This window comes from Musa acuminata, chromosome BXJ3-3 (genome assembly GCF_036884655.1).
Source record: "Musa acuminata AAA Group cultivar baxijiao chromosome BXJ3-3, Cavendish_Baxijiao_AAA, whole genome shotgun sequence".
Lineage (NCBI taxonomy): Eukaryota > Viridiplantae > Streptophyta > Magnoliopsida > Zingiberales > Musaceae > Musa > Musa acuminata.
In genome coordinates this window covers 29,158,094-29,182,808 of record NC_088351.1, presented here as the reverse complement: position 1 = coordinate 29,182,808, position 24,715 = coordinate 29,158,094, and the positions used below count along the sequence as shown (strand labels likewise).

The window sequence follows — 24,715 nt, the reverse complement described above, 5'->3', positions numbered from 1 at the left end:
TGAGCGCGGACGGAGCATGTGGCTGCGGTGGTTTTGGTGCAGGGTTTGTCGATGGGGGAGATGGGGGAAAACCGATGCCTGCAGAGCCTAGACGTTGATAGAGTGTTCGCCTGCCCGCCCTGGCAACGTGAATCTGGTCGTGTTCGGAGGGTCAAAATAATGGAATCGGGGAATCTGGTCGTGTTCGGCTGCCCGCCCTGGTAACGTGACAAAGGAAAAGTAGGGTGGTCTCGGTTCCATTGCGTTCCCCAGCTCCTGTCAGTCCAATCCATCCAAGGGAAGAGCGCATGCGGTTTCATCTGCCATGGAATAATCTGATGTCTCTACATCCCAACTCGATTTTGAGAAGATCGATCAAGTATCGGAGTCCTTCACTTTAACCTAAACTTATGAAACTCAAGATCACGAACATGATCATGATCTGCCTTAGCTGTCATTACGGTTCGTATCGAACCGAACCCAAATCATAACCTAACCAATTAACAAACAAAACTGAACCGAGTCAATTATTTTGTAGGTTCTGAACTGTTTAGAAAATTAAAGAAAAAGATTAAAATATGAATGAGTTATTTCGTGTAGTAGTTAGTACTTGATAATAAATAGTTAATGATTCGGGTTTAAATTTTCATGAAATCTTTTTTTAATGACCTTAATGTTTGAGATCAGACCAAAGTATTAGATGACATTAGGTACATCATTTTAATCGACCCGTCATCATGTCACATATCATCTCGTTAAGAATGCATGTTCTGAGGATTAACGTGGACGTCTGAAACCGTCGAGAAACTTCCAAACTTGGCAAATAAGACTGTAGTAGGAAGTCGATGTCTGTATCTTTAAAATTCATACTGTATACGATCTCGATGCGGATAGGATATCAAGAAAGGTTGCATGAACCCACTACGTCAGCACCGCGTCATCAATACCTTGAGGGATACGTTTTGCGTGTACTCATCTCCATTAGTTTGGGAAAGACATTGACGTGGCATCCAATGAATCACGCTACACACAGTTTGATGAGTGTACTTAATATGAGATGTTCAAATCGATATGGATAAGCTAGGAATATTTTCGTCCCCACGAGAAAATATATATATTTTTGTGATAATAAAAAACAAAAGGAGCTCAAAATAGTAAAATCCAAAATTAAAGAAATTGTAAAAAAAGCATGCATATATGGCCTTTTTTTAGAACCTTAAATTTTTAATATAAATCTTTTGGATGAATTTTTGAAAAAAAAATATTCTTTTAAGGTTTTCCCTGAAAAATGTGCTCATTTGATTTTTCAAACGGCACCATTTTTATCTAATATTAAAAATATTATTTTTTATATTTTTCTATGGGTTTGTCTTTAAAATCATTCCAGTTATAATGTTTTTAGACTATGTTATAATATTTTCAATAATACCAAAAAATACTCTAATAAGTACAAAAATATCATAACATAAAAACAATAGCATAATTATGATTTTTATTCTCATAATTGGTATCATAATCATGTTTTGAAATTAAATACTTTTTGATTATAAAGTATGTCAGATCTATTTTATTTAGATCTATTTATTAGTATCCTTTGATTATGAAAGATTATTATACGATTTTGATTGTATGATACTTAAACAATTCGTGTGTATTGTCAATCCACTTTTATATCTCATCTTTTCCATTGCTTGTTTGTGAGCGATGCAAGGTTTCTCATGTTTAATTAATGGACTATTATTAATAGTTTGTTATTAGCAAATGCATCGTTGAGGGTGGTGGCCTCTGATGGTCATTAGCCTAGTCGCAGGTTGTGTACAGTTGTTATCATATGCGGCAGAAGCACAATGAAGTGCAATAGATGCCTGTGTATAGTAGTCTTGCAACGACCAACCTACTTTGGTCGTAGGTGAATACAGTAGTGCCACTGCCTGGGGTGACTACGGCAATACTACTACGATGACGTTTGATAGTCACAACCAGCATCGAATGGACACTAACAAATAATATTTAGAATTAATTACAGTCTAAAACTAACAAATTGGAATATTTAAAGATAAATTTAAATTTACTAACAAGTCATTAGCTAATATCTTACTAAAAAATATTAAAATTTAGTATAATAGTATTTAAAATTTTAAAATTATTTCATCAACATGGTTGACAAAATTGTACCCTAAAAACATTAGATATGCATGAATATGGTTTAGTATTTTCTTATATAATTTATTATTAATTTTATTTCTTCTTAGTTTGGCTCATTTAAAATTTACTATAATAAAATTAAAGATAAGTGAATCTTAAATGAATTGACTAGTATATGTGTTTAGAAAGAATTAAGATTAAAATAAAAAAAATCATAATATTATATATACTATTCAAAGAGTGTATAACAATAAAAAAAATTATAGTATAAATCACTTGAGTTTATAAATATTATATAAACTCATAAAAGAAAAATCTTTATACTAAAGTGCTATCAACAATACAAGTCCCTATTATATGTTTTGAACCAAACATTATATAAATCCTTTTCTAATACTTGGTGGATTAATTTTGACACTTCAATTTATATTTTTAATAATAAAAATTTATTTTAATATGAAAACTAGAAAAATATGAAATATTTATCATTATAAAAAATATTTTAAAGTAAAAAAGATAATAATTGGTACTTATCATGATGGATCTTAAGTGTATACATTTTTATAATTCTAAAAATTTGAATTCTTATCTAGAATTATTTCTTGGTGATAATAAGCTCATGATTTAATGAAATTTAGTTTTTGAATCTGTCTATACGATGATATGTATAGAATTAATATGAATCTTGAATTTGTAATGATCCTATAATCAAATATTAGATAGAAATATAATTTTATAAATTTTTTGACATTAGATATAAAAATAAAATATTAAAAAAAACTTGTTGATATTAAATTTTTTAAATAACTATAATATAATTATGATTTTTATGTTTATACTAACATGATACTCTCTCTCTCTCTCTCTCTCTCTCTCTCTCTCTCTTCCTTTACGTCGTCTCCTCTCCTCACAATAACAAAGATGCTGTTCCATTATTACGACCATTACACCACCTTAAAGATGTCTTGTCGGTGTTCTATCCTTCACAATAAATATGCTCCGACTCATTCTTCCTTCATCATCATGAAACCTCCGTCATCGTCTCCCTCCTATGCTGTCCATTTTCTCTTCATCTTTTCATTGCCATATTGATTTTTCATATAATAATAAGACAATTTTTTAGTGATAACATCTTTAAATATAATCACAAAAATAAAAAAAATGCTTCAATAAAAGCCTTAAATGGAGTTAATTTTTTACCAATATAGGCATATATATATATATATATATATATATATATATATATATATATATATATATATATATATATATATATATATATATGAACATATTTGTAGTTTAAAATATTAATGAGATTGTATAATAAAAATATATTTAAATTTGAAATTATTACACTTTATTAAAAAAAAAACAATATAATGGCATTGAAGGCCAAAGTGAAAATATCTTTTTTTTTCTCTATTTGTGATATCCCAACTACTCCTCTGAAAATGATTCTATTTTGAAGTAGTTTTAACATAAATTTAGCAACAAAGCCAATATTGAATCTAAAATCTTAATTATAAGAAAACAAAAAAGGTATCCAATTTCTAGGTTTTCAAGGAATATGTACCAAAGTTAAAAGTTTTAGAGGTAGAATTAAAAATCATTGGCTTTAAATAAAGGTTTTCTGTTGAAGGAAATTGAGATAAAGGGGGGATTTTTTTTTACTTTTTATTAATTTTAGAAATAGAGAGAAATTAAAGCTTATGGTAAACAAAAGATCCCAAGAGAATCCGAATTCAAATCATGAGTGAGGACAATCGAGTCATTTTAGTACTTCTTTCTTATAGGTCGGATGATGAATAGTAACGAGGACTAAAACCATTTTGAGTTCGAGTTCGAGACAATGACATCAATTTGTGACATGGAATCCGTCAAAACTTCATGATTCATAAATCTAACATCAGTTGTTGGGGGTATTAATTAAAGTATATTTGTTGTGACGTATTAATAATGATTGACGAGACACAAAAAAAAAAAAACAGATTGAAATTGTTTACATCATTAAAAAAAGAAAAAAATAATATTTTCTCTATTTTCGAAAAATACTTTTAAATTATTATTTTAAATTTTTTATTCACGTAGTAAACAAAATAAAATCTTTAATGAAAGAATAGTTTGTAATGGGCTGATACGGCACACGGGCGGCCCATTACGCTGAATCACGCACTGCTTACAGCCAGTTAGAAAAGCACCACACTTTTGGGCCACTAAATCCCAATTGAGTTACCAGGCTTTCCTTTCTTGTAGAGAGAGAGAGAGAGAGAGAGAGAGACAATTCTGGAGCTCCTCACAGAATCCCTAGGGGGCATCTTTTGGTTCTTTCCATGCGCTCTGTCACATCTTTGACCAAGAAAGAATGAGACATGGCATCCACAATCTCTGCTTCAGTGAGCTCATAGGAATAGAATACATTGGAGCACACAAGTCATTGGCATTGTAGGCCTGTGTGCCCATTAGGGTTTCATTCTACTGCTGCATTTCCCATAGCATCAACAAGAAGAGTTCCAGGTCACAAAAACCTAGCTCACATAAAGCTGGACAAACATGCATCACCATATGCTAAGAGACCATCAAGGTTTTAACATTCTAAGAACAACTCTTCTTTTTTTACCACCACAATGGAACAAGAAGCCAGAATCTACACTAAATTACTCCAGTTATACATGATGCCTCTTGTCCACCCTGACAAATGCCTCCAAGATTAGGCGCGCCTCATCGGGGATTAAAAAACAAGAGGCGCATCCAACTTCAGCTTCGGGACCAGTCAGAATAAGTAGGCTCCACTAGATCTAAGAGAATCTAACAACATGTCACAAAATCCAGAAGCTAGAAGAACAAAGCCATATTTGGGATTACTCCCCACTGACCATACAAACTACAGTGACTTGCCGAAGCTGAAGGTTCAGTTGAAGCACAGGCTTGTTCCAGATCCCTTCCTTTATGTACACCGCCGAATTGCTGAGTTGGCAACTAAGGATCCACTTGTGCTGTCCATGAAGAATCTTGTCTGTGGCCTACAAGGTGGGAATTTTGTGCACGAAACCGCATTGCCATGAACATAACTTGGTGCATAGAAGGGGTTGAATATAGAGGAAATAGTGTCGATGCTAGTATTGTCTCCATAATCGGCAGTGCTAAATGAATCTCTGGTACTCTCGGTGGTGAATGATGAATCGTCAGAACTTGTGAAAAGATGCCAATCGCTAGATGTAGCATCAGAAAATTCCATGCTCGACGTATCTGGATATGTTCCATCCCGCAGGCTGTTTCTACTTGAAGGCCTTGAGATGTGATCAGCAGCTTGGTCCGTGGTATCTTCACCATGTTCCTTTCCCATATGATTTCTAGGGTTCACCAAATTTTCTGAGGCATGTAAGCTTCCATCTTGTCTTTGTTGCCCATGTTTTGAAGATTTCTGGCTCTTGACCACACTCCGCCTTGCAAAAGTTGGAGGATGTGATAATTTTTTCTCGGTATGAGCTTGAGGGGGCCGTGGAAAAGATCTGAGGATTACATGATACAGCAAGTTAAAATGTGTTAACCAAACATTGTACCAAAGTAGACTGACCTACCTCGCGTAGAAAAGCATGTATGCACCCTCCGACATCACTTGATTCGGTGGTACTGCTTGCACCTATTTGAAACGAGATAAGATCAGAAAAGTTCCTCAAACTGATTATAGAAACTAATCTAAAATGCTTGCATCCATATAGTTGAATAAGCAAGGAATTCATAGAATCATTTTTAATAATTGTCAATCAAATTCAATTAACCAGCTTAAGATACACAATTGATGGAATCATCCATGCTAACATGTCCCATCTTAACCTCTGCCTCCCATTCTCCAACTGGCCCTAGTCAAAACAGTGCATTCCTTGCTCTAAGAAAGCTCTGTTAAGATCTGATACCTGTCTCACTTTAGGTATTTCAAGGTACATCAAAATGAGAGTGAAAATGTGAAATAGGATTAGAGTAAATCTGCATGTTAAATTATGGCACATATCATTGCCTTGACTCATACTTGGATTCACAAATTTACCATTTTCTTGAAGGCTCCTTAGTGAAGATTAACACAATTTTTTGGATATTTTAGTTATGATGATTGATGATTCTCAGATTACTATGTATCTTCATTGACCAATATGATACTGGTATAGTTGTTATTTTTTTCCTTTACATTTATAGCTTTTCCTATGACTAACTTGTCTAAGAAGCCCTAATCCTGTATTGCAACAGGAAACCTGTTCCTTTCCTATGATTAACTTGTCTAATAAGCCCTAATTCTGTATAGCAACTGGAATCCTGTTTCAGTGCGCTCTGACATGACATACAGAAACTGCCAGTTTTTAGAAGAGATGGGAACATGAACTATTTATGGCAACCAAGTAAGCTATAATGTCTGTCAACCGATAAAGCAATGATAAACCAAAATTTAGGTCCATCTAGAAAGGCACTTTTTAAGCTAATCAATCAGCAAATACATGAAACACGTTATATGAAATGAGCATAACCTGCAATAGAAAGGGCAGGTGAACTTCAGCAGAATAGACACTCAGATGAAATAGACAGGCATCATCAAGCAAATGACACATTAATTGATAAATATTTAAAATGGGTGACCAAAATCCAAAAACTTAATCTTTTAGGAAATGGCCCAATTTATATTAAGTTCTAATATCCTCTCTCATGTGCAAGCCAGATTAGGCTTGATGCATGAACCAAAGTCAAGTGCATCATGCAAGTCAATTAAGGACATTGCACAAGCATCAATTAAACACCACATGAAATAAAGAGAGGCAAATACAAGTTTCAAACTCATGACATGCCTTAGTACCATGATAAATGTTTCAATCTAAACTTAAGCTGGCTTGCATTTGAGGGGAATGCCAATGCTTATACAAATATTCAGGGAATGCTAATGCTTATAAAAATATTGAATCCATTCCTAACAACTTCAAGTTAAGGAATCATTAGTCACCGGGTCAAAAATATTTATTATAGTATGAAAACAGATTCTGAGTTCGAATCCTATAACTATCCTCCTTTTTTCCATGTGATTTTTATTCAATATTTGTGTAATACCCCTCAATCTACTTGGTTTGCACCATGCAATTTCACAGATCAAACCTAAACCAACTAATACATGAGAGAGAGGATATATACTTGCAAAAATATTGAGGGGATGTTAACAAAGTTGTTAAACTCGCAACGCTGTAGGATCATGCAATCTTATGGCCCAGATCGGGCTTGGCAAGTCGGGTTGGTCATCGAAACTTAAAAATGGTGGAATCAGCCCGACTTGTGGGTTGACTTGGTAAGATCGGTCGATTCGGCCAAGCCAACTCGAGCTTAGCAAGTCAACTCAGTTGACTTTATATAAAAGAAAGTAAAAAGAACTCACCTTGAAGCAGTGTGCCATCCTTGGAGCATAGGAGCAACAGAGCCCTAGACCTTGTTGCTGCCCGCAACGAGAGGATGCTGCCTTACTGGCTGTTCAAAGATGTGTGATCCTTGCAGTGTAAGAGTGACGAGAAGACAGACCTAGACCACTTCTGCCATTCACGACGAGAGGGTACCAGCATTGCCGACCATTCAACATGGCTGCTCGAGTGGTTGTTACTTCCTCTCTACCCACAGGTGCCATTTCTCCACCTTCCCTCTCCTTACCGTCTCTTTGTGTCTCCTCTTATTTCTTCTCCTCCTCTCTATTCTTCTATCCTCCCTTTCATGTTCTCTCCTCTCCTCCTGTCTTCTCCTCCCATCTCTCCTCTCTTCTCTGTTGGCTGGACAAACATTAAGTACAGTTGTTTGCTAGATAAACATGCAAACCTTGAACAATTTAACATTAAGTTCAGTTTCATGGAATAAAAATATAAGAATATATAAGAATTACTAAATCTTAATAAAAAACTATTTATAAATTTCTTTAAGTGTATGTATCTTAATATTTTTTTATTTGTAGGATCTTACGTTCCTAAGGTCAGATTCTACGATCTGACTTTGTAACCCCTCGATGATCCTAAGTAGGAATACAAGCCTGACTATCTTGAATGTTAATGCTTGAAATATATTGGAACCTTTCCTAACACTAATATTGCTAGAAATCCAATTCATGCAGCATTTGATAAGACAAATAACAACTCCCAAAATCCAGCATCAAGTGATCAGTGGACTCTAGTTACCTCAGAATCATCAATTCTGAACCATGTTCCTTCCAGATCTTTAACATATGAAATATAATGCCCTGAAAATGATGCATTCAGTGTATCCACGTGCACAACAACCGCATACAACAGGTAAAGGGGAGGGTTGTCAGCAGTCCCAGTCACAAAAGGAATCATGTCCAGCATCTCAGGGAAGGTAACACACTTATTGATTTTGCCATACTTCCCTGTCTATTAAGCAAAGCAACAACAGCTCTGTAAGAAAGAGAATCAAATTAATGTGCATTAACTACATAGAAAAAGGTTAATATCAGTGACAAGAATACTGTTAGAAATGTGTGTCATGCAACAAGTAATGCATATGGATACTAAAAACTAACATGCAATATCCATATAGAAATCCTTTTGTGCATGAATATTTAATATAATTAAAATATCCTACAAAAGAAGTAATTAATAGAATGTAAAGTTCACAGTTTAATGTTTCACATGAAATTAAATTCTAGGGTCATCTGAAAGAAACCATTTTAAAGCTTAAACAAGTCCACCTAGTCAATTTGTTACCTGGAACCTCTTCAAAACTATAGTTAGTATGTTGGGGACCTCATGTAAACTCAACTGCTTCCTGGCTTTAACATATGCCAAACACCTATTTTTCAAATTCAAAGAAAGAATCAGCAGTGACAAACAACTAATGGAATCAGATAGGAAATTTTAGAGTATTGATTGAACCTTCCACATCTGTACATATTCTCCCCATCTAAATCCTCCGGAGCAGTAAATTGTGTGAGAGCATCTTCCAGTGATTCAACCCGGCCATGTATCTCCAGTGTAAGATCCATAATGCTCTCATATCTTTCAGACTCAAGATGACATCTTAGGCACTTGACCTTGGTACAATTAGGTACACTAGTTAGTATCAAATATCCTTTACAATTAAGAGTAAGAAGACTGTGCTAAGCAAGCAAAATGATTTTGCAGCAAAGTCAAAGTCAGTCACCTTTGATTTGAGGCGACCACCAAATATCTGTTGTATAAGTGTTGTATCTTGCAACCTTGGATCAACTTCCTTCTCACCACCCAGTCCTTCAAGGCACACAGATTGCATGGACATAACTAGAAGCCTGGTTGTTTTGTATCAAGATGCATCAGTAACAGGATGACTTTAGAAACTAGTTGTTATGAATTGTGAAGAGATGAAACTGAATAGAATACAAAAAGAGGTGCCATCAGCCTGGAAAGCATAATCCTGTACCCAATCTGATTCAGGCCCCAAAAAACTGGCCTCAGGCAGTCATTTCCTGCTATTAAGCTAGCTAACTGGATTCCTTGATATGTATTTAGCTCAGGCTAGGGATTATTTTGAAGTTATTAAAATAAATGATAGCTACTCGGGATAGCTTGGCCCAAAGATTAAGCCATCTGCAGGCTGGGAACAGATCAGCATCCTCGAACAGATCAGGCAAGAACTTATTATCACTTCTTAAGGATGAAGATCCACATCTTGCCCAGAGTATTGTACCCCTATTCTAAAGTAACTAATATGAAAGGAATTTGTAAAGTAACAAATTAAGAACCAAATGAGTGCCATGTTTATGTGGTACACCTGAGAAATTCATGTGCATCCTCTTGGTTTCCACCACCCATGCGACACCCAATATTTCTCATGTTCAAAAGGATCTTACTGGCAGACAAAGGACCACCTCCTTCCTTCAACATTGAAACATGTTGCTCGAGTTCACACATGAGGCACCACTCCTTGACACAACCTAAAAATGCAGAATAATTTAGCAGAAGATATCCAGATAAAATGATAAAACCTCTCATAATATTTGCTCATAAGAGCAAAGACGAATCAGAATTACAGGTTCTTGAATGTGATCTCTGAAGTAGGTAGACCATGAGAGGTTTGGTGCCAGTCAGACATTGCAAAACAGCATTAGCATAGCAACTGCAATAAATACAAAGCTATAAAAGTTAGAGATACTTTAGAGAAGGATCCTAAAAGAGAACAAGTAATTCATTAAGGTGCATTATGATTTTGGGATAGACTAGACTAAGTAAAGAAGCTGTTGGGTTCACACTGTCAATGGAGTGTCTTCAAAAACCACATATACAAATTGATACATTTAAATAAAACACAAACCCATTACTTCTTTTTCTCCTCTTAGTAGGTGTCACTCACTTAAATTGTTATCTCAAACACATGAACTACAATAGATCAGACACAATTTACACAGTTCACCAAGTTGCTACATTGATGCTCCTTACCCTTGCAAGGCATGTTCTCATGTCCTCGAGTGTATTAAATGCCACAAGCTGAACAAATTTAAAAATGCATGTATGTAGCAACCTAGAGATCCATGATCACTACTCCACAAGTAATGCATGCTATCACAAATTGTCCTTTAAAACGTAAAACTCACCTATAAACCACAAAATTATGCTTTCATTAATTATAGAATCCTTTAGTTGAACAATTGACAGGGGCATATATCATATGCATACATACAGTGATCAGATGTCATGATGATATATAACATTTGCCGAACAGGCAACCTAAACTCGGACAAGCTATAGAATCAAACAAGGATACAATTTGAAATAATTAACTATAAATCCTGGTGAAAATGCAAACACTGATTTCCATGAGTTGTCGTTGACAGCATGGACCATTAGATGAATAACCAAGGAATTCAATTATTTCAGTGTTCAAACAGCCATAAACAAATCAATTTTTTCGCTATGAGATATCCATTCCAACAAGAGGGTTTACTCCTATGTGCTCTGGGAGGAGTCTCAGAAACAGCCTCTATAAGGCTATATACCACATATATTACCCCTCCCCAGACCCCGTATTGATAAAAGCCTCACATACCGAGCTCGTCCTTTTTATATTCATTCCAATAGACAGTCCAACTACAGGAACACTCCATTAAAATACCAGGAACAGTAGCAATAGCATAGAAAATCAAATCAAAATTGAGATCAGCTGGATTAGGCTTTTGAACCAAGGGATCAGGACTTTAGCAAAATGAATACCAAACCAATAACATTAAAGCACGAAAAAAAGGAACACAAAATATTCAAGAAAATAAGAAAATAAAAAGACACAAAAAGCAAGTAATGCAAAAAAAAAGGTCTATTTCCAATTAGATCAGTTGCGGCTAGCACCAAAGTAATATATAAACCATGTAAATAAATACTGATCAGGAAAAACATGTAGCAATAACAATTTGAAATGATGTTGCTTTAAAATTTTAAAATCTAAACAGATCTCCACACCCTTGAAATAGGATTTTCAGATAACCGCATTCCATCAAAAGAAACTTAAGATTTCTTTGGCTACAAAAAATTGTTCAGCTAAAGGGGAATAAGTTAACATAATCATTAAGAAAAACAACAATTATTGCATAAAAAATTTGAGAAAAACAATGATTTCATGGATAATACGATGAATACTTTAAGTGTAGGAAGCGAAGAGTATGCATTCCTTACATGGCATGATTTCCTCTTATTTTCTTAATTTACTCTAAAAAAAGAAATGATATTTTTTGTATACCATAAGAATTTAAGCTGTCAGATGACAATCTTTACAAAACTTACAAGGGTAACCTTGCTTCTTAGCAAGCCACAAAAGCAATCCCTCATAATATGAATACAGAATAATGAAATATGTCACAACCTCATTTTCATAAATGGTAGGCCTACTACAAAGAAACATTCAACTTACTAAGTCATACCTATTTCCACAATTAAGAAGCCCCCGAGGAGATATCCGCCACTCTTCACATTGGAAAAACTTAACAAGATCTTCGTAAGGAAATAACATTTGACAAACCTGGAATTGCAGAAAATGAAAAGCAGAGATCTATTTGTTAAATGTAATACATGGTTTCAAGTCTAGAAAATAGACCTTGTTCTTCTTATTGTCATTCAACAATAAAATAAGATTCCGTTTGAGCGCTTTTGGATTCTTCTTTGATCCTGCCATCATCCCTTCAATGCTTGCATTCCCACTGAGGCCCCGTATGTGGATGTTTGAGGATATATTCTTTTGTCGGATTCCTGCACAAGGTTTAAGAAATAAGAAGAAAAAGCAAAAGCAGAACAGGAGCATAAAATGGAAAAGTGTACAAGTCTAATAAAGTTTCACAACAAGTTCTCTTAGCCTACCAGATCCATTTTCCTTGTCACAAATTTTTCCTAAACTTTGAGAGTGGTACCCTCTCGACATGTTCTCTGCTAACTTCTGTGACGAGGAAGCTGTGTGCCCAAGAGTGTAGGGGGGTTTCCTGTACATTATGCTTTCTTTGGCTGAATAGTGTTCAGCAGGGTAACTGACATGAAATTTTTCATTAGAAGAAGAAAAACCAGACTCAGAACAATCTGCTTTCTCTGGACTGATATTTGCACCATTTTGGCATTCACTTATCACATGTTTATCCGAATGTAACCGAGATGATGTTGCAGTGGAACCACTTTGTTCCAGTCCCTTTCTTGTTTCGGCAGCTGATTTATTGTGCTGGACCATCGGACTTCTGGCATTAGATGAGATGTTGATCTCTTGATTCATATGGATTTGACAGGGCGAGGCAGTAGAGTTAAGATTTGCTAACTGAAACCATTGGTACACAAGCACATCAGTAAGACAGTGAAACCAAAAGCAGAAATTAATCTTGCCCACTATGAGTACATTCGATACAAACTCACACCTTAGATCCTTTAGGAGCATCCTCTGAAGAAATCTCAGTAAAATGGTTGGTCAACAAGGCTTGAGCACAAGCATCATGGTCATGGTCTTGATCAAATGCACATGCAGTGTAATCATCGCCATAAGATTTATCTTTTTTTGATTTATTAACAACACCCATTCCTGAGGACTTCCTTCCGGTCTCTGAATCTTCGGATGTGTCAGTGCTAACAAAGGAAGGATCATCCATGTCATTTTGAATATTGTAATGCAGGGGCTCTTCAATACCATTGCAAAGGTAAGATGATTTTGAGTTATTCAAGATAGGCTTGTGCCGAACTGTATCTTTAAGAGGTAGGCCAGCCATAACATCCAAGGAACTATCATGCCATTGTTGACATTCATGCTTATGCCCCTGCCTCCAGTGAATTATTTGGCACTTTCCAGAACTGAAAACAGGATATGCCAAAATAATATAAGCTGCTTATTAGAATCCATTAATATGCAGGATTAATTAAAGCATAAAAGACAACAAATACAAGCAAGTGTATCCATGATCAGCTTTAGAGAAGAAAGTACCATTTTATTTACATGATAATATTAATTTTGCTTTCCATGTGAAGTCAACAAATAACTGCGAGGAGTATATTAATTTTTACTACATGTCTATTACAGATACATACTTCATAGTGTCTGTGTACACTATTCAACCACAAAATTTCGGTATAATTCACCTAGGATGGGCTAGGATTGGCTGATATTGTCCAATATGGCTAATCTTATTCTTTGAGAAGTGAAAAAAAAAAGGAAAAAGGGATTAGAGGAAGGGGAGAGAAAGAGAAGAGAAAAGAATTTATAACAATAGGGGCCAGTAGGAAAAGTTTACCACCATGGACCATCAGCAATGGAGCAATTCTTAACAGCTGGGTCACAATGGGAAACAAAAAACACATTTTCTGGATCAATCTTTACTAAATGAATTTCATAATCCAATATAATATGTTTATTAAGTATTCCCGACGGTTTTAGCCTTTTTCGCATGTTAAATCAACAAGCTAGAAAATCAACTAAATCAGAGGAAATCTTCAGTGCATACCTTAACAGCTTTTCATGAAGCAAAATGTTCTTAATTCAGCAAATAATATATAGATGAACAGAAACATAAGAAAAAAGTATCGGAGATTATCAATGAGAATAACACAAGAAATCCATGAAATGTTATATTATTTGTACCAGTATCTGACCGACTTGCATCTGGAGCAGCGTGTTGTAGCGGGGGCAAAGCATCTAGTGCATTCATGAAAGCCAGTTCTTGAAGATGGCAAAACTTGAAGGACACTGGCAGATGCCATTGCTTCTACTTGGAAAGCTTCTTCAGCAGCAAGCTGAGCAAGTATACTTATCCTAGCCTTCTTCTTAGCCGCCTCGTTCCATCTCCCAAGTAAGATATAAGTGAAAAGTGGAATCAAGACCAGGAAAATGAAAAGTGCAGGTATGTCAGCTTCCCTTGGCTGAAGCATGTCCCCACCAACACACTCATGTCCAATTTCAACATGTGCTACTTAGGCAGATTCATGTCAATTGATCTAACCATATGTTTCATCTTTATTTCAATAGAAGATAATAGAGTTCGCCTTTCTCTGAAAGAGATATGTTTATAAAGCATAAATTTGGTGCCCTAAATTGCTCCAAGGAGAGAATACATTTCAAGACACCAAAAGGCCTACAGTTCCTGCATTCACTGTGACTTCTGTCAACAAAAAATAAGCAAACTTTTTTTTTTTTTTCATTCTAAAGAAGAAACAAGTTGTGTTTACAAATTTAACTCAGCTAATTTAACCAGAAAGATCAGGTCCAATGGAAAATTCCCTTTGAAAATAAAGGCAAGGAGAACTGAGGGGACATATAAGAAACAATATAAGTCAGAAAGACAAGACCTGAATGTGGCAAAGCAGCATTATGAGATCTCGTTGGAGAGGCATTTTTTCTGTAAGATTTCAAGACAAAGCGTCATGCATCTTAACTTGAAAATATGCACAAACAAAAGAGACAAAGCAACCTTAAAGATCCTATCTTCAAGCTTTTGAACCAAGAAACAAAGAAACAGTGCACTGCAGATATTAAAAATTAATATTCAAGTAGAGTACACGATCAGATCACGAATAACACCTCAAGTTAACGAAAACAAGAGGTATCACAAAAAGCAAAGCCCTTCATAAGCCCTATTCTCTAATGAAATTTCCTCAGAAAAAAGATATCGAGAATGAAACCCTAATACTCACTCCACCTCGACCAAAATCTTCCCTAGCAGTCAAAACGCAAGATATCGAGAAAGAGACACAATGGCATCAATCATGATTCAGAACAACAAACCTGGAGGGAGGGAAGCAAGGAATATTTAGAGGAAAGGGCCATTTGCACCTCACCAAGATCCCTGTTTTACAGTCTCTAGCAGAAATGAATCAAATCAAAGACCGACTACCGACAATCTCACATGAAATCTAGTACTTTTGACGCCTCTTGAGCAAGGAAACCCCACCTCAGCATGCCTGCACTTTTGGCAATTTCTCCACAAAATGCACACAGCATCCAGCATTCCAGGCCATTCATGAGAAAAAATGTCTCCTTTATCACAACTCGAGTAAGGGGAGCGTCACAAAAAGGAAAAGAAGAAAAAAATAAACCAAAAAAGTTAAGGAGATGGACGCATCGATGAAAAAAGAACCCAAAAACGTGGCATTTTTAACAGATTACAGTCCAATGGAGAGAAAAATGGCATTAACTGGAAAATGAGGCATCTTTCCCCCTTACCTCTGAGGGAAAACAAATCTGGGGCATCCTCCCAGGATTCACCCAATGTCTCATGTGATAGTCATACTTAAAACATCTCAAAGAGACGCTTTTCCTCCAAGCTGGTTCTGCGGCTCACTGGCTAAGCAGTACCCTTCACAGTCTCTCTCTCTCTCTCTCTCTCTCTCTCTCTCAATCTGGCTAGCTGTTTTACCCACTAGCATCAAACAGCATATGAAAAGAAACAAAAAGGCAATAATATATTGGAAATCTCCAACACACCCTCTCCCTCGCTCTGCTTTTTACACGCATCCATGGCTTTCCTTCCGTGCCCTCTTCGATGAATCAGTGCTAAAACAAGGTATAGGAAGCAAGGAAAGACGATTAATGTATCCCTCAGTCAGCGTAGACAAACACAAATACATTTTAATGAATGATGCAAGAATGTAGAAAGAATGGTGTTTTTGTTCGGACGCGAAGAAGCAAACAATAATCCTCAGTTGCAACTCTTGTAAGGTTCCAAAAACAGCCTTGTTGGATCCCTTTTTCATATTATGAGCACGCGAGATCTAATTGTCCAACTTGTTTTATGTGCATCAATTCGATCCATATATTAATCAAGAGCGACATGCACCAACTTTTTTTTATTATGCGTGTTATTGCTCCAACCTCGAAATTGCCGTGGCACTGTATTTTTCAGAAAAAGAGTACTCACAGGAAGGGATTATAATATACTCTTACCACTTCGCTTTTCGCTGTAAGTTCGTCTATTGAATGGATGGGTGTTACGTGGTGTTCCTTTTTAACTATATGGGGTTACCATTACTTGTTGTTTCTTAGCTTCTTGATTCCTTATGCACTGACTATTTTTAATGGTTGATGTATCAGATGCAAGATGCTAATCTGGGAACATAGCCATCCATGGTTCCGTAATGCATAATATGTACATAACAATTTATTGCTGGATTGTATTCTTCCTCACTCCATGTATGTACTATGTATGGTACATACAATGTACCATACATAGAACATTGAAACTTCCGTTCTCATGGCTGCATCACTAGCAACAACAGAAGCTCCCACAAGCATCAAGCTGCAGCAGTTGCAAAACCACTGCTCAGATTCATCATGAAAGCTGCCTACATAGCAAAAATTATGACACCGCAAGCCAACTGGTTTGGTGATTCGCATCAGCTGCGGCTGGCAAAATCCATGAACGTCAAAGACTAGATATGAATGCCACAACCTCAACAATCCTACATTGCCAAACAACAGGAAATCAAGAATTGGGAAATCAAAGAATGCAATTAACGAATGTGCACGAATTATAAAGATTACTACCTGATTTTATATTTTCTAACTAAAGCAATAATAGCCTTTGAATTACATAAGATAAGAGTCAACTAATGCATATTCTATTAGCCTTTCAATTCTATGCACCATCTTTCCCACCATCCATACAAGTGTCACCTTCACATGTATACAGGAAACCAACTAAAAATGAAAGAACCATCAAACCAACAGACAGAAGGAGAAAAAAAAAAAGAAAAAGGAAAAACAAATGGATCGGAAAGAAATTTCTTAGGGCAAATCATCATCATTACAGCCATGCCAGTCCTTGGGTAGGCATCCTTGCTCGAGTGTCAGCTAATGACACCGACATGGCAAGAATCATTTGCTCTTCAAAGTTCTCGGGAGCGAAATGTCCGGGAGTCATGATAGCACCACTTGGGAATGGAATCACTGCAGTCCGTGGATCTACCATAACATCTGAACCAGCATAGCTGGTCCCTGCCTCAGACATGTCTGACCAATGATCAGTCGAACACTCACCAAGCTCTTCCCTCAGTACTTCCCTTCCGCTATCCGGTGGTATCTCATTCCAGTAACTTGAAGGATTATTCTGCATAAACCTCATGTTTCCTAAACTGCCTGATTGATGAAGCATGTCCAACATTGAGGTGGCACTACTGGATATATTAGCACTAGACTCCACATAAATATGCTGGTGCTCATTTAGAGCTGAAGCTGCACAAGCTAACCCACTATAGGGTGACACTTCTGGAGGAGCAATTCCATGGGAACTGTAACATTCTTCTGAAAAGGATGGTCCTGGGAAAAAACTTCCGAGATAGACTGGATATCCTTGATGACCATGCTCCTGATCAAAGTGAAATGTCAGATTAGATATTGGGTTCTGAAAAAAATATAAACAATGAGAAATATATTCTACTTTCTCCTATCTAAACATGAATAATGAAAATTATATTGTGATACCTTTATATTTAACTTAATCCAAACTGTCTAATGATGCAACCAGATGATGTTTTTTATAATAACTCTAAGAAAACATCAAAAATAGCACAGTAGTTGTTAACATATAAAGAACACCACATGAACACTCACTAATGCATGGGCATGCACCTAAGCATGCAGAAATTAGGTTTCTAAAATGGCAGCCTAGTGCACAAAGCTCATTTCCCTCTGGCATCACAGTGTATTACATTCCCACAACCTTAACCATGCATGATGAGAGGCTGTTTTGAAAAATTGACCCCATAATGTCTGGGTTGCAGTTGATAAGCTCTGCACCAAGGCAGTGGTTGAGATTTCTAAGGCAGCCTATGTTCCTATGGTCAAACAAGTCAAGATACATTGGATCTGGACAGTAAAGGGACTTTCTGAGTGATTCAATTGGAAAACAGCAAAAACCAAAAGAGCAGATATTGGACAGGAAGCCAGAACCTCTAGAGAAACAAGGATAAAAACAAATGGAAAATCAGAGCACATTGATATTTAAGACCTGTCCACAGCCAAACTTTGCTATAATTTAAAAAATAATCAAGAATATAATCCACTTATTCCTGTTTAAAAATCATCTCTGACACAAAATATAGATGACAATTTACTCCTGGACCATGGCATCTTGTGATCCTAAAGGTACATCCATTCTTCCTCATGTGAGCCATGTTGATGTGTTGAACCTCCCCAAAGTTCCTTTTAATATTTTTGACCACCCCAATGTAAATCCAGGACTATTTTTTTATATCCTCCTCTGTGACTTTTTTATCTTCCTCTTTCTCTTTCTCCTTCTATTTATCTGCTTTCAAAGAACAACTGTGCCCTTAAAACCTAAACCCTGCATCTAATCCATGCTGTTGCCTTGCGTTTGGGCATAAGGTATAGCCATGTTTGTTCAGGTCATGCAATTCAGACAGGAATATCTCAATATAAATCGTGCTCTTCAGCTTTGCTTCCAGACTGAAAAGAAAAATAGTTGAATAATAATGAACAGGCACAAATAGAAAATAGAGAAACTAGAAAGAAACAAAAGAGAAAGTGATGCAAATTGTAAGTATATATATATGTACGTATATATGTATGCATATATATATGAATGTACGTATATATGTATGTATGTGTATGTATGTATGTATATGTATATATGTGTATGTATGTATGTATATGTATATATATATATATATATATATATATATATATATATATATATATATATATATATTTATTTATTTATATTTATGTGTGTGTGTGTGTGTGTGTTTTCTCCAGATGAAAAAAAATCACCAGCCACTTATGCCTGATAGATTTTCCTGATCATCAAAAGAAACAATTTTAAAGGAACAAACTACTGATTAAACAACAAAGTAGAATTCCTTCTTTCAACTACCCTGTAGAAAATCTAAGGAATCCTCTTTGGTTGGACTCCTATCCAAACACGAAGGGATATAAACATTGTGCAAAACATAATGGACCCTCTCTGACAAATATTACAAAGCACAAAGAAAAGTCACGAAATGAAGTAATACCTAAATAGTATACAAAACTAGAGCAAACATATTGCATAAACAAAAGATAGACTGGATAACTAAGATTCCCTCAACTCAATCGAAGTGATAATTTTGACTTCATCAATATGGACCGATCAATTGATGCAGGGGTCAAACTACAACTCTTCGTTGCTCATGTAACATCCAAACTTGATCAAATCCAATAACCTTTAGCATGTGTAAATTTGTAACAGCAGGAAGAACCGTAATTTCCTGATTCTCATAAATTGAGAAAATAGATGGCTCATCCAAAAATAATTATTTTGGCACATGAAGGTTCAAAATTGAATAATTGAAAGTCTGGAACAACTTTTTTAAAAGAATCTTATGTCCTATCTAATACACAAAAAACCTCGAGATGTCAATAAGATTGAATGTTAAAGAAGACTAAATTTGTCCTTATTGCATAAGTTTTCACCTAGTATATATTGCACAGACGATGAGAATTGGCACACACTAGCTTGGATAACCTATTAATAGTAACTTCTCTAATACAAGTAAAATCCATGCCTCACTGAGGTTATTAAATAGCACCATCAAGACAACAGGACTCCTCCCAGTAGTTTCCCTGTCTCAAATGAGCTGAGTCTCAGTCAGTTCAACCAAATGGGAAATCCTGATGCTTATGTGCTCTTACATGGTCTAAAACAACAGGCAACGTCAAGCTGTTAAGTGATTTTGCAGATTCTGTCTTTTGCACCCACCTGACTGCCTAGAACACAAGGCTCATACTAAGAGGGGCAAATACGACTGGGCAAAGGAAAGTGTATCCTAATAGAACAGTAACTACCTTTGACAATAGCAGCGTAGTGAAAGCATGATGAAGTAAAATAAACAAAAACAAAGCAAACAGAAAATAGAATCACATGAATAAAATGCATGACTGACCATACATTTTTAACTAGCCTCATCCTGGAAAGCATTATTGCATCATGTATTGAGAGAGATTGGTGTTATCTTAAAGTATGACTAGGACTAAGTTCAGATAGAACAATAACATATCTTACAGCAAAGAGAAGAAGATTAGTCTCCTTTCCGTTATTCCTCAAATCATCAATAATATATTTGGTGAACTTTGTTTAAGTGTATTGAAAAAATCAACAAATTAGAGTGTCAATCCATTCTTAGAAAATTTGGGCATGAATATCAGTACAGGGTCCTAAGCTTCATATTGGCATTACTATTCAATATAAAATGCTAATTGTATTTAGACGAATAATACAAGCTTGCTGCAATTCCAGCTCTAAATGATCCAAGTCACAGATTGTTGTCTATATATATATACATATATATATACATACATGTATACATATATATATATAGAACCAGCATCTACATACATGTATACATATATATATATGATCAAAAGCGCCATATCACAATATCAAAGAGAAAGCAGTCTCATGAAACTAGCAATAATAGACTCTAAAAAAAAATTTCAAAACCAAGCAGCATGATGAAAAAAAAATTGAGGGCATAATATAATGATTTAAAACATTAAATTGATAAGTTACTGAACATGTTATGAATGAACACTGTTTCAAATTGCATGAAACTTACCTCGTAATTCAAGGATAAACAATTAAGAATAATTTAAGAAAAGCCACAAATTTTGTGTAATATTACTCCCAGTATTAACTCATTTGGATCAAGTTACTGCAATTTAACTATAACTAGTAACCTATATTACCTGAATAGAAAGCCAGATAGCTTCCATGACCATAATGTCATCAAGATCACGGTCAAAATTGTCAGTTCTGCATTGTACAAAGTTCCAAATAAAGATAAGATGACAAATGAAGGAGAACATGCCAACCATAAGATACAAATGCCTCCCTAGCTGCATGCCCATCGTGTGTGGTTAACAGTTATGAAAATTAAAGATAGGAAAAAGAATTTTTAGTTTTGTGTACCCATTGGACTTAAGACCAAAAATTGCACTTTTTAGTTTTGTAGCTTGCCATTGATCATAAAAAATTAAATTATATGCTCTTAGGTAAGGCCACAAGCAGTTTTTGTAATGACCAGAGCTTGAAACCACATGGGTCAAACCTTCCAAAAAGGAGTGCTTAGAAGGTTCTCCAACGGGGCGGATGGTGATAGGTGTTGAATTATGTTGGGGTATCACAATCTCCTCCTGTCAAATACCCAATGTCCTTATCACATACACATACATTATGTAGAAGTCCATCAAGATCTATTTTAGGTGATGTGGAATTCGGGAGATGACATAGCTCACCACACCACCGAGACCATCCATGGTGCGTATACCCATTGGATTGAAGATTCACCGGGAAGAATAATCAGTCCCAATGTGCAAACATATCATAAACAATTTTTTCTCTTATATTTGTCATAACTCAATCCAAAGTCACATGGGCCAAACTCCAAAATGGAGTACTAAAATGTTACCTCTTGGGGGAGACTATTGATCTTTTATATTCTTGTAAGATTCCACAAGAGTTTACAACAATTTCATAAGATGGACTGAGATGAAATACATTTGATCAAGTTGAATGTGAACTAGATTAAAAAACATGAACGAGATATGGCAAATAGCATAACTTCATAAGCATATAAATTTGGAATGCCTGAGACAATAAAAGAAAACAAGCATACAGAATTTTCTATTGCAAATAAAAAAAGATAACAAGGCAACAACCTAAGATATGGCTACTGTTGACATCATGCACCAGATTCAACAGTTCAAAAGCTCAATCTATATGCTTTAATTACTTGAGATATGTTCGTAAGCATTTAATGACCAATTCAGAACCTCAAGTCAACCAAGTCTATGAGCAAGGGTAGGCAGCAATCAAGAATCCGATTTACCCATTATTAAGAAACAAAATCAAAATCCAGCATTTGAATGTTCTCTCACTAAGAAATACTATCACAATGTAATAGAAGTCCCAGAACAAAGAAGTTACCAACTCCGAGACCAGGCAAAAGAAAGAAAATTTTAAATGATAATTAGTGGAAGGTTTCCTAAGCATATATACTACGAGCTAGTTAACAGAAGCAGTAAACTTCAAACACTCAAGTACCGAGAGAGTTGATAAAAAGATCAAACCATATCACCTTCATAAAAGTGGTTAGAAATCTATGTTTTCCAATAGGATGAATCACTGGCCATACCAGAACAGAATTACTAAATTAGTAGAAAAAGCTGAAACAAGTGAGTGTACTTTGTACCTGTTCTGTCTACAGTGTGAAGGCAGCATGCCTGCCGGCACCGAGCATGAAGCTTGAGATGAAACAAAATCATTTATTTGTGTTGTGCATCTCAGAGACGGAACTGTCGAGTTTTCAATACAACATGAAGAAACATAGACCTACTTTAGCAATCAATATAAAAGAAGTTTAATGATCAAAAAACAAGAATATGTAGTGGAAAGAGGATCTGAAAGCGACGTGCTACCTATGTCACAATACTCCACTTCTGCGTCATTCATTATTCTACTCGGAGAACTTATATCTTTTCTTTTCTTCAGCCTTTCTGCTTCATCCTGAATTTCTTGTTGTTGCATCCTTATTTGTGCTTCAATGAACTTCTGCTCTTCCTGCTCTTAAGCAGAATTATTTAGAGACAACTCGAACATCATTGACAAGCAAATGTACACTCACAAATCAAGAAAGAAGGCAGGAAAAGTTGAGCAAACTAGAAAAAACTTACAACTTCTTCCAATCCCTTCTCTTCTTTTGTCTTCACACCACGGTACTCAACAGCATAATTTAAAGTTTTGCAAAAGGGGCACCTATCAGGTTAAGCAGTAAACCTTGCATGATCCAAATTATGATGCAGCAAAAAATAAAACAGAAAAGGATACTCTGTAGGGCGAGTTGCATGAGGTGGTTTCATCTGAAGGAAACACTCTGCAAGAAGCATCAAATTTTAAGTTCAAATAAAATTAAACAAAAAAGGAATATGGATACAGACAACATGGATAAAAAGGATTGAACCAAAAAGCTTTTCAACATCAGAGAGAAATTTGCATTACCCGTGCATATGCCTTTCATGCAACACCTCGATCGATTAAGACTCGGATAATTCTACAATAATACAAAAAAAAAGGGAAAATCAAGTGAACTACATCAAGAATTGCTCTAAATGCAATCAATCAGGATTGAAACGTCAGAAAAAGCAAAGGTCGAATACGAACTAGAAAACAAATGGGACACTCTTCAAGATCGAGAGCGCATTCATCGCCTCCAGGGTAGCACGGCGCCAACTTGGACTCCAGAATGAGCTTCCTCAGTTTCTTTTCATCAATGTCGCGGTGGTGGTACAATCCCTGCGGCCTTGTGTACTTCTCGTCCACCACCTGCCTCCTCCTCCCTATCTTATTCCCCATCGACCTCACTTCCTACGGCAAGAAAGAACGCAAGAAATCACCAAAAACCAGCTATTCCCAACCTTTGTTCCTCAGTCTCTCAACGTCTTCCGATCAAAGAAGTAAAAACGATCAAAAAACGTCAACAAAACAAGAGACCTAATTCCCTCCCATTTCACTTCAATTAAGACCGACAAAAACAACCGATAAACCGAACCCTAATTCGCCATTCCAGATCGAGGCAAGGACCACCGCCGACCCTCCTTCCCAGTCCCAAGATCGAAACCTACATCGATATCCCGCCAAAACCGGACCAAGAAAGCGAATGCGATGAGCAGAGCCCAACAAAAACCCTAGATCCCATTCTTCCCCGTCAAGAAGCGGGGATCGGGACGAGACGAAGCAGGAGGAACGGCACTCGACTTCTCTCCACCGCCGATCCCGTCGCCCGTCTTGCCGCAGCCCAAGCTTCTCTTCCGTCGCTTCTTCCGCGGATCTCGAGACGGACGGAGCGGAGGAGAGAGAGGGTGGGGGAAGATCTCCGGTTCGCGCGCACGAAGCTTCGGAAGCACGACAAGGATCGGGAGGAAGGAAACGAGGGTGGCTTGTGCGTGCGAGAGACAGCGGCTCGGTCTGTCGCAGCGATCAAAGCCCGTCGTCTTTACTCTCTGGCTATGGTGAGGCAGCATGGGATCCTCTCCAATTTCGTAACCGAGAACTCATAAAGATATCCCCATCGTTCGCCCTCAATCTCTC

The 24,715-nt window shown here is 36.2% G+C and overlaps 2 protein-coding genes across 2 annotated transcripts; both read right to left on the bottom strand.

Annotated features, from left to right (window-relative positions):
* Nucleotides 1-4,749: 4,749 nt before the first annotated feature.
* Nucleotides 4,750-16,238, bottom strand: LOC135632795 (ubiquitin C-terminal hydrolase 15-like). Its single transcript, XM_065141575.1, has 15 exons — nt 15,799-16,238; nt 14,925-14,974; nt 14,221-14,719; nt 13,010-13,436; nt 12,471-12,912; nt 12,211-12,362; nt 12,038-12,135; nt 10,160-10,245; nt 9,901-10,063; nt 9,295-9,418; nt 9,027-9,184; nt 8,859-8,943; nt 8,313-8,525; nt 5,703-5,764; nt 4,750-5,633 (listed from the first exon to the last, which is right to left on the bottom strand). The coding sequence occupies exons 3-15, from the start codon at nt 14,505-14,507 to the stop codon at nt 5,069-5,071; spliced, it is 2,862 nt and encodes a 953-aa protein (XP_064997647.1). The 5' UTR covers nt 14,508-14,719; nt 14,925-14,974; nt 15,799-16,238; the 3' UTR covers nt 4,750-5,068.
* Nucleotides 16,239-17,170: 932 nt separating this feature from the next.
* Nucleotides 17,171-24,651, bottom strand: LOC103978568 (E3 ubiquitin-protein ligase GW2). The gene is made up of 8 exons (XM_009394404.3): nt 23,789-24,651; nt 23,627-23,678; nt 23,456-23,501; nt 23,302-23,383; nt 23,047-23,188; nt 22,821-22,923; nt 21,316-21,382; nt 17,171-17,938 (listed from the first exon to the last, which is right to left on the bottom strand). Exons 1-8 carry the CDS (start codon nt 23,978-23,980, stop codon nt 17,378-17,380), a joined length of 1,245 nt encoding a protein of 414 aa, XP_009392679.2. The 5' UTR covers nt 23,981-24,651; the 3' UTR covers nt 17,171-17,377.
* Between the last annotated feature and the right edge of the window lie 64 nt (nt 24,652-24,715).